The 15,365-nt window shown below is 35.9% G+C and overlaps 1 protein-coding gene and 1 pseudogene across 2 annotated transcripts; both read left to right on the forward strand.

Moving 5' to 3' along the window:
• Positions 1-1,584: 1,584 nt before the first annotated feature.
• Positions 1,585-5,773, forward strand: hax1 (HCLS1 associated protein X-1). 2 transcript variants are annotated; one of them, XM_051663717.1, is made up of 7 exons: positions 1,585-1,776; positions 2,279-2,517; positions 2,742-2,947; positions 3,029-3,089; positions 3,748-3,869; positions 4,067-4,187; positions 5,260-5,773. In XM_051663717.1, the coding sequence occupies exons 1-7, from the start codon at positions 1,706-1,708 to the stop codon at positions 5,334-5,336; spliced, it is 897 nt and encodes a 298-aa protein (XP_051519677.1). In that variant the 5' UTR covers positions 1,585-1,705; the 3' UTR covers positions 5,337-5,773. The 2 variants fall into 2 exon arrangements, with proteins under 2 accessions (XP_051519677.1, XP_051519678.1); XM_051663718.1 differs by lacking the exon at positions 1,585-1,776 and adding an exon at positions 1,784-2,137.
• Positions 5,774-13,024: 7,251 nt separating this feature from the next.
• LOC127421629 (aquaporin-10-like) lies at positions 13,025-15,332 on the forward strand (annotated as a pseudogene).
• The last annotated feature ends 33 nt before the right edge of the window (positions 15,333-15,365 follow it).

Raw genomic sequence — 15,365 nt, forward strand, 5'->3', positions numbered from 1 at the left:
TGGAACTTCTTAATTATTGCCATGATGATGGAAATTGGCATTTTCAATGCTTTGGCTATTTTCTTAGCCATTTTCCATTTTGTGAAGCTCAACAACCATTTGCCACACATAACTTTTTATTCTTTGGTCTTACCCATTGTGATAGATGACTAAGGGAATTTGGCTTGTTTGTTAACTCATACTTATACCCCTCTGAAACAGGAAGTCATGGATGAACATCACCCAGGTGGCTGTTCCTAGTCAACCAGGTGTACTAAAAATGTTTTAAATATGAATGGGAATAAAATATATTTTAGTCATTTGAGTTTCTATATTTAATAATTGTGCTGCACATATGACACAAATATTTGTTCTTTGATAAAACTTGTTGAGTTTGCAGTTGTTTGATATCCATTAGAGGATACATTTTTGTGAATATTTTGAATGTAAGATCAAAAGGATAAACAAAGACATTTTTCACAGCCGCCTTTTTGCTCATATTTCTGATTTGGACGCCTTTAGTCTCAACCCTGCACGGACATAATGGAAGTGGTTTGAAAATTATTCTACACAATACTTGTTATAAAATAAACATCTACCTACTGATCATGTGTCCCTCATACCAATTTAATGACTACAAACATAATATTTATAATAGTTTTCTTATTTTTATGTGATGAAGCTACAAAAAGGCAAATGGTCTTATTTTTCATTATTGATTACAGATTTTGAAGTAAAACCCAAACTTTTGGTGCTAGCCCTTAACATAACAGGCTGTGCTCAGCAACCCATACATTGATTTTTAATTGTGCTCCCATTTAAATTATAACCCGTCACAACTTTCCTACCACTAGCCTGTTGCACCCACATATTTATACCATGTTTCATTAAAGTAAATATATAGCATTTGTAATGTATATTATATTGACTGTTCAATATTTTTGTTCCAAAATTCATAAATGTAGTGAATAACTCTACCCCGCCACAGGTTGTGAAGAAATGTGAGGGGGATGGTTTTTTTTATTTATTTATTTTTTCTCAAAATGGCCACTGTTCCTCATGTAGTGTAGGACAAAAGGCCATATATATATATGGAGTAAATACTAAAAATATTTCAATTTCAAGGGGGTTAAGCTTGAGGAGACCCATCGGACTATAATATCTGAAAACAAAATACAAACCATGTGGAGCCTGTCAGGCAGAGGAGCCTTCTAGCCTTGTTTTATTAAAAATAAGTACTAATATATATATATATATATATATATATATATATATATATATATATATAATCTTTCTCAGGAAAGAAATACAAATAAATGTTTACAGTAATGACAAAAAATTATAGGCAGTGCGAATATTTTAATACTAGTATGTTTTTCAGGTACAAATTCAATGAAGCGCTTCAGGGACATGAGACATTTCTGAATTCAATAATTCTTTTAATTCATTATAATGGACTTCTCAACATCTTAAAAGATTTCAACATTTCATTTTAGTAAACCACCACGTCGAAAAAGTCTGGGGAACTGAAAAATTACCGAATCCCAGCAATGACCCGAAACTTAAATTCTTAATTCTATGATGACTTTTATTTTGAAGCGTTTTTCCGGAAGCAGATGGAATGATCTCGCAAGTTTCCTCCGTGTTCTTCCTGTGCTGGAACTCTGATGCAACTGTGTTTGTTATGGCTGTTTTGTGTGCAGTATCAATAATACTGAATGCTTAAATGAGCGTATTTGATCTCTTCCGTGGGTTTTTCGGGGTCCCAGACGGTCGTTATCGTGGTGATGGCCGAAAGTGAGTGTATCTAATAGTTTTAATGCCAACCTTTTTAAATGTCACCTAATAGTAGCAGCTGCTACGTTAAATAACACTTTATTAAGCTCTGTTCTGATGTGTAATGTATTTAGTTTAATGTAGATTATCTCTAAATTATAAATTTGACAATGTTGAACGACTGTGCATTAAATAAACCAGGACATTTATGTAAAAAAATAAATAAAAAAAATAAAATAATTACATTTAGTTTCAAAACATATTGTTTATTTTTAGGCTTATTTGTATTTATTACAAAATCATATTACTACTACTAAGAATTAAAGATATGGAATCTGTTATGTGTTGTCTGTCACCCAATAAATAAAAAAAACAACAACTGGTAATTACCTTTTTCTTATTTTTTACTAATATTCTGATATTTAAAACTATAGGATTGAAAGAGATTATACTGTAGCAGTACAACTCGTTGGCCTAAAGTTGATTTAAAAAATAAATAGTAATATTCAATCTGTTTTATCAGGGACCCTTTTTTTGATGGGATGGTGCATGATGATGACGAAGACGAAGATGATGATAACGGATTTAACTACGATGAATTTAATAGGCCTCATCGAGACCCGTTTGACGATGTCTTCAGATTTGGTTTCAGTTTTGGTCCCGGTGGGATGCGCTTTGAGGAACCTCAGGCATTTGGGCAGATCTTCAGGGAGATGGAGGAGATCTTTGCTGGTCTAGGCCGCTTTGATGAGAGACACCGAGGTACATTTGCTCCATTTCTTATGATTATGATGGCAGTAAAGTTGGTGATTTAAAAAATATATACATTTTCCTGTTTTGTGCAAACTATTTTTCCAGGAGATTTGCTCCCTTGTTTACCTTTTTACCTTAATCTCTTCATGTTCATTGATTTTTCTCCCATCAGTGATTATTTCCTCTAAGTATGACCAGATGATAGGCAGCATTGCTTATATTCTGCCCAACAGGTGTCCCATCAATAGAAGCTCCGCCTCCTCGTGAAGGTACAGAGAAAGGCAGGCGTGGAGGAGGAAGTGGGAACACCCTCAGGGATTTCATGTTAAAGTCTCCTGAGAGTTCTCCCCACAGTCCTTCTCTCCCTCCCCCCTCTGTGGCACCAAAGGATGGGGACTCATCATCTCCACCAGGCCACAGCAACAGACCCTTCTCAAAGGTTAGACAACGTGATTGAAAACCTGTTTGGACTTTTAATTGGTGGTTTCCAACCTAATTCATTCATTTCGTTGTTTTTTAGTTTCATGATCTTTGGAAAGATGGTATATTAAGACCAAAGACGGAAGAGAAAAAAGATGGAGGTAAATGATTGCCAATGAACTGATTACCAAAAGAAACTAAGCTCAGTTCTCAAATAAACAAAAAAATTTTTTGTCTCATATGCTTAGGGATGCAGTGATCTAATGATAATTAATAATAATAATTATTTATCATTTTCAATAAATAATACATTATTAAAAATAGATAAGTAATACACTATTCAATTTATAAAATTATTATTAAATATATAGTAATTCTAATTAAAAACAAATAATTTATTACAGTATATTCATAAATGAACAGATGTTATTTTATAATTAGTAAATATAATAATAATGACATTAATGATAATAATAAATTAATAGTATTAAATATTATTAATTAAATAATTTATTAATTCCAATTTTACTGCTACTAATAATTATAATGATAATTGTAATTAATAAAAAATTCTACAATTATTATAAGATATATATTTTTCCACATAGTTAGGTATAAAGATTCTAAACTGATCTGGAAAGAAAGAATGCTGGTATCGGATTGGTATTGAGTATTGGCTAATATCCTGAGTTCGAAGTATCGATATCGTATCTGAAAAGAAAACATGGAAGCTGTGCATCCCTAGATATGCAGTTAATGCCCCTGACCTGCATTGTTTATTATTTGGTTTACATTTTTGACTCTGGGTCTTGCCCTTAGATCTGGATTCACAGGTGTCATCAGGTGGACTGGATCAGATCTTGACTCCCGCGCCTTCACAGCCAAAGACGAGGTCATTTTTTAAATCTGTTAGCGTCACCAAGGTGGTCAGACCAGATGGGGTGAGTGATCTTGTCTGAATTTGTCCTCCCTCAACACAATCACAAAAAACAAAATATAAAGAATATCTATCTGGTTATAGGTGTGGTGTTATCATGATATTGCATAGCAAGGCTCTTAATAAGCCACACATTTTATTTCTATGGTGGATTGCTTGTATTTAATAACAGTAATAGAGATTGCGTATGTTTGTGTGCAGACTGTAGAAGAAAGGCGAACAGTCAGAGACAGTGAAGGTAAAGAAGAAACTACAGTGACCATCTCAGGAGGACCAGGTGCCCAGGATGGGCCACAAGATCAAACTGGTCCTCTCATGCCAGGTAAGTGACGGCCAATTAAGACCAACAGTTATACAGTGTTATAAAGTGTCATCCCTTTCCTGTGCAATGTGTGCTCTTAAAGGTCCAGCAAGATGGCATAGGTTTAACATATACTGTATAGTATAGATCCACAGTTTTCAGACTTAGGGGCATGTGATCACATCAGGAGAGGCAGGGAGAATGATAAATAACTTGCCTAGTAAAATCAAAAGATAAATAAATACAATAAAATTTATTGTGAAGATAAATAAAAAATGTATAGCAATAATAACATCTACAGTTTAATTCATTTACATTTATTCATTTAGCAGACACTTATCTAAAGCGACTTATAAATTAGTAATACGGAGATTCATCCTAAGGAGGCAGTAATAAGAGAAGTGCTGTAATACAAAGTTGCATACCAAATGCTGATTATTATAAGTTTAACATGATATAGGGCTGACATGTCTTCATGTTTTTGTGACCCCTACAGTTGCACACATGGAGACTGGCTCATGTTATCAGAATATAGGCTCCACCAGTTGAATAAATCCATTGTCACAAGGATTGTATTGTATTTTTTTTTAAAATAATGCAAAATAAGGTTTCATATTAATAGAACATTTCAAAGCTGTTAAATACACATCAGTATATGACACATTGCCAAATGAGTCCGTCAGTTTAAAAGTTAAAGCTATGATCATCATTGGTGAATTGCTCCAATGCCTAAAATAGAATGCACAATTTAATGTCTCAAAAGGACATTACCTGATAACTTTAATACATATCCAGAATGTACTGCTGTTTTTTTTTGAGTGATTTTTATTTTATTTTTTTAATTTTTTGACATTGCCTAGACTAATCTTATTTATTATTTACTTGGCTATTGTATAGGCCTATATACAATATTATCTGCAAAAATAAATACTGTCTAATACTTCAAAACCCCCTAGCATAGATTGTAGAGTGTTGAAATAATGCCAGAACATTCTCATTTATATGTAAAATGACTAAAAGAGGCCTATAATATAAAGATATTCCAAGTATTTCTCACTTTAATTTTAAATGTTTAATTTTCTGCATCCTCCAGGTAGTTCAAGACCCTCTGCTGACATGCAAGATGATTTCTCTTTGTTTTCTAAGTTCTTTGGAGGCTTTCGACGCTGAAAAGCTCAGGACACAAATAAAGGACAAACTATTTCATTTTTCTCCAGCCCAGCAAACCCACTCCTTGCAAGCTACAGAGAAAAAAAAAGTTTGATTTAATATTGAGTGTATATAGGTCCAATATATTTGTGCAAACGGATCCATTAATCCTACATTATGTTTTTCACAGATACTGGTGAAGCTGATGGGTTTGTGATTGTCTAGAGTGGTATTAAAAAGACTTGTTTACCGTAACCACAAAATACCCCAATAAATCAGCTAGTGAAGCCATTAAATCTGATGGTTTGAGTATGTTTAAGGACCACTGATAACAAAAATGTAGTCAAGGCTTATGGAATGACACCGCAGATGAATAGTCCATGAGAGTTTAATATATGTATAATTTATATTTTTAAAGGTGTTTTCACTCTCCGAGGGAAATAAAGGAAAAACAGTGAGATCTGCCTTGTTTTCTTTCTTTTTGTTTTTTGTAGAACAAACTACAAACTGAACACAGATAAGCATGACTAGCCTGACATTATGAAAGAGTTAGTTTTGGCAAGAACAATGGGTTCCGTTATGAACATTTGTTAACTCCTCTTCAGAAAATGTGAAGAAATGGTGACTTGCCAAATAAAACTCAAATTTGGTTTGGGGGCTCTTGAAAATTATGTTATTGATAAATGGCAGTAGATTATTAAATCCAGAGCTTGAAAAGGTTAGCCATCCTTAGAGCAGTGTTTTCTGACGTGTTCGTGGAGGCTCCCTCCAACAGCCCGCATTTTGAATGTCTCCTTAAACACCAGATTCATCTTGTTAGCAAGACCTGAAATGGGTGTGTCAGATAAGGAAGATAAATTCTTGTGTCAGCCTGACCCAGTTTTGTCACATCTACAGTTGAAGTCAGATGTGTACATACACCTCAGCCAAATACATTTAAACTCAGTTTTTCACGATTCCTGACATTTAATAGTAGAAAACATTCCCCATCTTAGGTCAGAAGTTAGTGAGAATTTGGTAGCATTGCCTTTCAATTGTTTAACTTGGGTCAAACGTTTTGGTACACAATAAGTTACAGAAATTTTTGCCCATTCCTCCAGACAGAACTGGTGTCATTGAGTCAAATTTGTAGGCCTCCTTGCTCGCACACGTTTTTTTCAGTGCTGCCCACAAATTTTCTATCAGATTGAGGTCAGGGCTTTGTGATGGCCACTACAATACCTTGACTTTGTTGTCCTTATGCCATTTTGCCACAACTTAGGAGGTATGCTTGGGGTCATTTTCCATTTGGAAGACCCATTTGTGACCAAGCTTTAACTTCCTGGCTGATGTCTTGAGATGTTGCTTCAATATATCCACATAATTTTCCTTCCTCATTATGCCATCTATTTTGTGAAGTGCAACATTCCCTCCTGCAGCAAAGCACCACTACAACATGATGCTGCCACCCCCATGCTTCGCAGTTGGGATGGTGTTCTTTGGTGTGCAAGCCTCACCCTTTTTCCTCCAAACATAACTATGGAGGAAAGTAGCCTGTTTGGTCATTATGGCCAAACAGTTCAATTTTTGTTTCATTTGACCAGAGGACATTTCTCCAAAAAGTAAGATCTTTGTCCCCATGTGCACTGTAGTCTGGCTTTTTTTTTATTTATTTTTTATGGCGGTTTGAGCAGTGGCTTCCTTACTGAGCAGCCTTTCAGGTTATGATGATATAGGACTCGTTTTACTGTGGATATAGATACTTGTCTACCTGTATCCTCCAGCATCTTCACAAGGTCCTTTGCTGTTGTTCTGGGATTGATTTGCACTTTTCACACCAAACTACATTCATCCTCTAGGTGACAGAATGTGTCTCCGTCCTGAGCGGTATGATGGCTGCGTGGTCCCATGGTGTTTATACTTGCATACTATTGTTTGTACAGATGAACGTGGTACCTTCAGGCATTTGGAAATTGCTCCCAAGGATGAACTAGACTTGTGGAGGTTCACAATTTTTTTTCTGAGGTCTTGGCTGATTTCTTTTGATTTTCCCATGATGTCAAGCAAAATTTGAAGCTAGGCCTTAAAATACATCCACAGGTACACCCTTCAATTCAGTACACCTCCTGTAAGAATCTAATTGTCTAAAGGCTTGACATCATTTTCTGGAATTTTCCAAGCTGTTTAAAGGCACAGTTAACTTAGTGTATGTAAACTTCTGACCCACTGGAATTGTGATATAGTCATTTAAGTGAACAAATCTGTCTGTAAGCAATTGTTGGAAAGATTAATTGTCATGCACAAAGAAGATGCCCTAAACAACTTGCCAAACTATAGTTTGCTAATATTAAATCTGTGATTTTAAAAAATTAGTTTTAATGACTTCAACCTAAGTGTATGTAAACTTCTGACTTTAACTGTAGGTACCTCCACTAATTTTCAACATTTACACATTTCAATTTACAAATTTCCATCAAATGAGTAATCTTTAACAATGTTCATATTATGATTGAATTATTATTATAACCTAAATACTTCACATTTGTTCTTAAATTATGATATTATTTTGAGATTACTTATTCAATTTAATGGAAATTTGTCATATGATTGAAATGCCTAAATCTGAAAAACTGGCTAAAATATGGTTTGGGGTGAGAATTGTGGTCAGCGCTAACTGAGCAGCTTTATTTTCTAACTCTAATCAATCTATAAAGTGTAACTGTCAGGAACAGTGCACTCCTGTGCTGCTATGGTGATTAGTGATAGACCAATATTTTGTCATTTTGACATTATCAGTTTTGGTTGTAGATAACTGCTCTGTTGTGTTAAGTCCAAAATCTATTAAGAGCCCCGTCAATGTATAATGCACATTTTTGTGTTTATTAAATATTTGTCATATGAGTAAATATTATGTAAAACCTCAATTTGGTTGCACAATTTGGTAGTAGTTCATGTAATTTCCTCAACTTTTCAGCTATATTTTGTTATCATTAGCTTTTGTTATACACTGATTAGCCACAACATTAAAACCACTAACAGGTGAAGTGAATAACATCTATTCTCTCATTACAATGGCACCTGTCAAGGAGTGGGTTATGTTAAGCAGCAAGTGAAAAGTCAGTTCTTGAATTTCATGTGTTGGAAGCAGGAAAAATGAGCAAGCGTAAGGATCTGAGCGACTTTGACAAGGGTCAAATTGTGATGGCTAGACGACTGGGTCAGAGCATCCTTATCAGTCAAACCAACCGTTTTGCAAGACATTTTTGAGTATACACAATGAAAGTTTGTCTATAAAGATTTGAAAACAATTGGTTCAGTTTTAATTAAAATATAAAAGGAGAAAATCAGTAAATTAGCTTTTTCCTACAGAATAGTAATGTACACAAGCACAGCAACAGTAAAAATGAGGCATCAAGCCAGATACATTGCTCATTGTGTTGTCACACCCAACATTTTTGGCTTTTTAATCAATTTGATCTTTATCTAGTGACGCTTATCAGAACAGGAAATTTTATGCTCAGTTATCTAAAGATCGTCATACCCTTCGTCTAAAGCACTTTAGCTATGCCAAAAGCTCTAGGCAATTGCACTGTTTAAAAGTTCAGTTTGAAAATAGTGTTTTAATGTTGGGTAGATTACTTCTGAAAAGTAACCTGGTACAAATTACTCAACTAAAATTATCAGTAACAATCTATTAGTTTACACTTTTAGAAAATGTAATTTGATTACATTTGGATTAATTTCTGATTACTTATTGTATGTTTTCATGAAAATCTAATTTTAAGTGGGTTTGCAGATTTACACTCCTTTCATTAAACATTTATTTATACATCTATCAAACTACAATTAGCTATTTATCAGTCCCTGTATTATTTATGGATTTCAGTGTCAACATATTTTATTCTCAAAACTAAACAACTCAGCAGAAATCATACTCTAAAGTACTTTTTAAACATAGTACATTTATTTTAGCTAAACTCCATTATTAAGCAACAGTTCTTGAGAAAGACATTGCACTCTGTAGTAAGGTAACGTAACGGGTGATGACTGGGATCTTTTAAGGTCTTTTTAGAGCTATTCTATGGAACTCTGAGTCATCTATGTTTACCTGCATTGTAAACTTACAGCAAAGTACGAAGAGCGGAAATTATGGATCGTCTGCTGAAGAGATCAAGAGCAGCTTGGTCAGAGAGTGTCTGGCTGAACATTTTGGAGTCTATGTTTTGATAGTAAGTGCTTGTTATAACTGTTTTTTTACAGGACACACAAACATGGGGTTATTTGTCATCATTGGAATATTAGTCTTGTGTAGCCAGACACTGGGTGGTTTGACGATGTGCCATCTGAGGCTGAGACTATAGTGAGGAGTATTAACTGAGGTCTCCAAAGAAGGTTTTATTGTATTCTTTTCATGGGTGCTTCGCCAAACATTATTACATACCTCAGGTCTTGGTCTTTAGTGACTCGGCATGTATATTTATCACAAATGGATCCACAAAATGCTCAGATAGTGTAACATTTTCTAAAAGTTTTCAAGCCAATTAGAAAATACTAGAATAGAATATAAACTTGACATATTTTGATGTTTTATTTTCATATGTCCAAGAGATAATGCAACAAATATCCAACAAAACTGATTACTTCCACACTGAAATTTCACAAGATGCAACTGTCTGTCAAACACATTTCGAGCTACACATAAACTACACATATGTATTTTCTCAGGCACCTTTTGAGTCTAAATAAATGCACAACTACATTATTTCAGTAGTACACACAAATGTCAACAGCCAAATCATACTGTTCAAAATCAAATCAAATCTCTTTATTGTCACTCAACCATATGTCCTGGAGGGAGGGAAGCTCACCTCCAATGATGTGTCTGACAGTTTGCACCACCCTTTGCAGGGCTTTGCGGTTGAGGGTGGTGCTTTTGCCATACCAGGCGGTGATGCAGCCAGTCAGGATGCTCTCAACAGTGCTGGTGTAGAACCGTGTGAGGATGTGGTGGTTCATTCCAAACTTCCTCAGCCATCTCAGGAAGAAGAGGCGCTGATGGCCTCAGTGTGGATGGACCATGTGAGTTTCTCAGTGATGTGGACACCAAGGAACTTGAAGCTGCTGACTCTCTCCACTGGTGCTCCATTGATGGTGATGTTGCTGTGTTCTCTGTCTTTACTCCTGAAGTCCACCACAAGCTCCTTTGTCTCACTGACGTTGAGGGAGAGGTTGTGCTCCTGACACCAGTGTGTCAGAGTGAGCACCTCCTCTCTGTAGGCTGTTTCTTCATTGTCAGTGATCAGACCTACCACCGTCGTATCATCAGCAAACTTGATGGCATTGGAGCTGTGTGTTGCCACACAGTCATGTGTGTACAGGGAATACAGGAGTGGGCTGAGAACACAGCCCTGAGTGGCTCAAGTATTGAGGGTCAGTGATGAGATGTTGCTGCCCATTTTAATCACCTGGCATCTGCTTGACAGGAAGTCCAGGATCCAGCTGTACAGCGAGCTGTTTAAGCCCAGAGCCCAGAGTTTCTCATCAAGCTTGGAGGGCACTATGGTGTTGAATGCTGAGCTGAGCTGAGCATACAACAGCATGTTCATGTGTTACACTTGAAATAGTTTACTTCCACGTTGCTGCTGCTTCAAATAGCAATGTCAAATGTAAATCATGTCAGTCACTGAAACATCAGTGACACCTTGTAACAAACAGCATGTATAATATGTATGTGTACACACACATATGGGATACTGATAATTCACCATTGTCACAGAAAATTGACGTGAAATAGTAGTCATTTGCATGAATATAGTAATCAGTTGTCTTGTAATAAACAAAGAAATATATCCTGTGATAGTAAACTTATATAGATATGAAACAAATGATTTATGGAAGCACAAAAAAAGAGCGACATTATTACGTATCTCAGGTCTTTAATGACCCTATACACTTTTGGTAATTAAGCAGTTACAAAAAATAAATATTTTTTGCAATTAAATAGTGTAACCATTTTGGAAGAGAAAGGTTGAGGAATCTTAAAGAGGTGTGGGTACAACTCCAAAAAATGGATGAGGCACGTGGGGTCACTAAGGACCCGAGGTATGCGTTTAAGGTTTAATCTGAAAAGGTTTTGCTTCTCAGTTGATAGTTTTCTGCACTTTTTCGAGATTCAGAAATCTTAAGTATTTGGACACTTAAGAAGACACTTAAGAAGCCCTTAAAAATGTATGAATGTCATTGCATCAGATAATAAAAATACATTAATAATAATACAAAAAAGTGTGATGAATTTTAAAGAAAGTCTTTAGAGAAACCAGTTGGATAAATCTAATATCAAGAATTGTTAAGAAAAGTGAAGCTAGTGATATTTAAAAAATATCTAAGCAGCTTAAATGCAAGTGATTTTAGTTTAATAATTTGGCAGATTGCCATACATGTGCCTGCCTTATAAAGCAACTTTTAAGCTTCATTACATTCCATTATTTTCCTTGTTGACAGGATTGGAGTATATGCCCTTAAATAATTTGCAAGTGTACAAAAAATTTCAGCAACATTCTGGAGATCAAGCTTGGCTGAAGACTGAACCACCAGAATGAAGAAGTTCTTACACTATATCTTTGATTATAATCTACTACCACTTACCAGCTACTGCAATTATCAAAATGCACAACTATCTCATTGTGCCATAAACCTGACTTCATAATAGACATCATGGCTGTGTATGCTTTCACACCACTCAGAGTAGAAACAGATCATTTTCTCTTTAGCTCTTTGGCTGTGGCTCAGTTGCCCAGGTAACGACCTCTCAAAACACTAAAGGTGACTGACTACCTGTCAATCAACCTTGCATTTGCACTTGGCACCACATTTGGGATCTATGTGGCAAAAGGGGTATCAGGTATAAAAATCTACTAAAATTGTGGTGCATCATCTACACTACATGGCCAAAGGTATGTGGACACTGCCTACTAATTAACAGGTTTGACTATTCTAGCAATTCATTGTAGATAAACCAGTGCCAGTCCTCCCTTTAGGCAAACTAAGCAAGCTGCTTAGGGCCTCCGATCCGCCAAGGGACTCAAAGACATAAGTAGTGTTACGAACATACTGACAGGGCCCCCCAAAAGGCTAGGACCAGCACTGAGACAAAGCTTAATGCACTCGTATTCAAGGACATTCTAGATGTATGCTTCCAACTTTGTAGCAACAGTTTGTGAGAGACCTTTTCTGTTCCAGCATGATAATGCCCCTGTGCACAAAGAGAGGTCCATAAATAAATGGCTTACTAAGTCTGGTGTGGAAGAACTTGATCAGCCTAGACAAAGCCCAGACCTGAACCCCACTGACTACATTTGTTTGCGAACCAGTTCTCATCGCCCAACATCAGTGTCTGACCTCACGTATGCTCTTGTGTCTGAATGGGAGCAGATCCCCACATCAACGTTCCAACATCTGGAAAGCCTTCACAAAAGAGTGGAATCTATTAGGGCGGTCAATCTCCCCATTAATGCCAGTGATATTTTAAATTTAATGCTCAAGCATATATGGGAGTAATGTTTGGATGTCCACATACTTTTGCCCATGTAGTATATGTAAGCCTACTTTCATACAACACTCTCCCAAATAATACAATAGAAGTATTTGTTGTTATGATTATGATATAGTTATACTCTTTTATCCATGTGCCGTGTTCACCTGTGCATGTCATTTATCTCTCACCAGTTTAAGGAGCTCATCTGAATCCAGCACTTTCCCTCAGCCTGTGTTTTCTGGGCAGGTTTTCCTGGACACGACTTCCTTTCTATGTGTGTTCACAGCTCTTAGGAGCATTTCTGGCCACTGGAACTGTTGCTCTTCAGTATTATGGTGAGTGAGGATCTAAAACTTGTCTTAAGGTTAACTAGACCATGCTTATGTTTTAAATACAGTATGAAATTACACATTAAAAGGCACAGGAACATCTATATGATTATGCTTTACTACTATGTCTGGTTGTGTGTAGTTTTTTACCCTTTAATTAAAAAAAAAAAAAATTACGGTTTTATCTGTATATTTTTTTATTTATTTTTCTTAAATTATTTTAATATAGACATTGGCATGTCTGTATCTTTTTATGTCTAAGTAAAGCACTTTGAATTAACATTGTGTATGCATTATGTTCTATAAATAAACTTGCCTTGCTTTACTCTTCATATATGTGTGTTCACAGATGCCATGATGCATTTCAGTCAAGGCCATATGACTATAAGTGGTGCCACTGCTACAGCTGGTATCTTCTCAACCTACTCAGTAGACTACCTGAGTATATGGGGTGGAGTGGTAGACCAGGTCAGTAGTATTATAAGCATGGAAATCTACAGTTTGAAACACTTAGACTGTTCCATCCATCCATCCATGCCAATTGTTTATCCAGACTTAGTACATTAAATCAGTACTGTGATGACAGTCTCAGAATTAACACTGAGTCTGTACTGCAGATAACTGACACAGCTACCCTGCTTGTGTGTGTTCTTGAACTTGGTGATCGCCATAACACCCCAGCACCTTCTGGTCTGGAGCCTGTCCTGGTAGGAGCAGTTGTCATGGTAATTGGCATCTCAGTGGGATCTAACAGTGGATATGCCACCAACCCAGCACGAGACTTTGGGCCGAGACTCTTCTCTTACATTGCTGGCTGGGGTGATGAGGTGTTCAGGTCTGCCACACACACACACAAACACACACACACACACACACACACACACAGGCCAGAGTCTTCTAGCATTCAATGTGGACAACAACAGGACTACTAATTATTGTGAAAAATGAAATAGTGATATACATTTTATTTTTATTTTTTTTATGCAAAAAGAGGCATTCTCTTATCTTGGATTAAAAACTCTCTTCTATTTTTCCAGCCGTATAGTGTAGCACTTTGTCTTATATATAGGCCCATTTAATATATATATATATATATATTTAATATATTTATAAATGTAGTATCTTTTTGTTGAGGATCTGTGTTAGACTGAAACAGCTCAATTAATAGTTCCTCATAATACCATATATTGTGTAAAACTGGGAAAATATGTTTTTCAGCACTAATACTTTACAGTATAACAGATTCCCATATAGATACTAAAAAGATTTTGTTTTGTTTTTGTCAGGGCCGTACATGGTTGGTGGAGGGTGCCTTTGTTCGCAACTTGCAGGAGCTCTGCTTGGCTCATTACTTTACGAGCTACTGATTGGAGTACAACATACAATTTCAGAAACCACTGATACTGAGAGCCCAACAACAAGAATCCAGCAAACTCTTGAGCTGAAGGGTGTACAGCCGAAACACTGACACCATTAAAGAAAACGGCAAGGATAGGAACATCTGTACAATGTGAAGAGGAAGGGGACGGAAATTAAGCTAGAATGAAAATCTCGACAAACGCATGTTAGAACCGGAATTGTAACTATTTATATATTAAATAATAATATACATATTTATTGTGATAATGATCTTGCTTTGGAATAAAAAAATAAAATAAAAAAAAATGCTTGACAGCAAAAAGTCTTAAGAAATGCAGAGACCACTGTTTAGCACAATAACTTTATTATACTAAACAGTAGGCAGACCAACTACATTAATTATAAACTAAATATATTAAGAAAAATCTAAGTTTGTACACAGTTCAAAAATGTCAAAGTTAGAGGCCTGACTATCAGTTATTCAGAGTTCAGTTTATTTAATGCAACATAAAAGCTGTCCAACCTAGTAGGACATTTATTCAGATTTCTGTCAGTACTTGTATTGTATTCACTGATTTTACCAGTTATTCTTTACATTTTGTGAGTGCTTGTGTTCCCAACATTCACCAGGGCATTGCATTGACTTGCAGGACACCTTTGTATGTACCGTACCAATTTACTTTATTTAGAAAGAAGGGCGAGAGAACTGACACAGAATGTACGGCAGTGAAACAGGCAGTTCATCACAGAATAAGATGGGTGTCTATAGACTGTCTATGTATGGGACATTTACATATATTACTGGAAGCATAGAAATTCACACTCACACAAATGATTCACATGACCACA

The sequence above is a fragment of the Myxocyprinus asiaticus genome, chromosome 30 (genome assembly GCF_019703515.2).
Source record: "Myxocyprinus asiaticus isolate MX2 ecotype Aquarium Trade chromosome 30, UBuf_Myxa_2, whole genome shotgun sequence".
NCBI classification, from domain to species: domain Eukaryota; kingdom Metazoa; phylum Chordata; class Actinopteri; order Cypriniformes; family Catostomidae; genus Myxocyprinus; species Myxocyprinus asiaticus.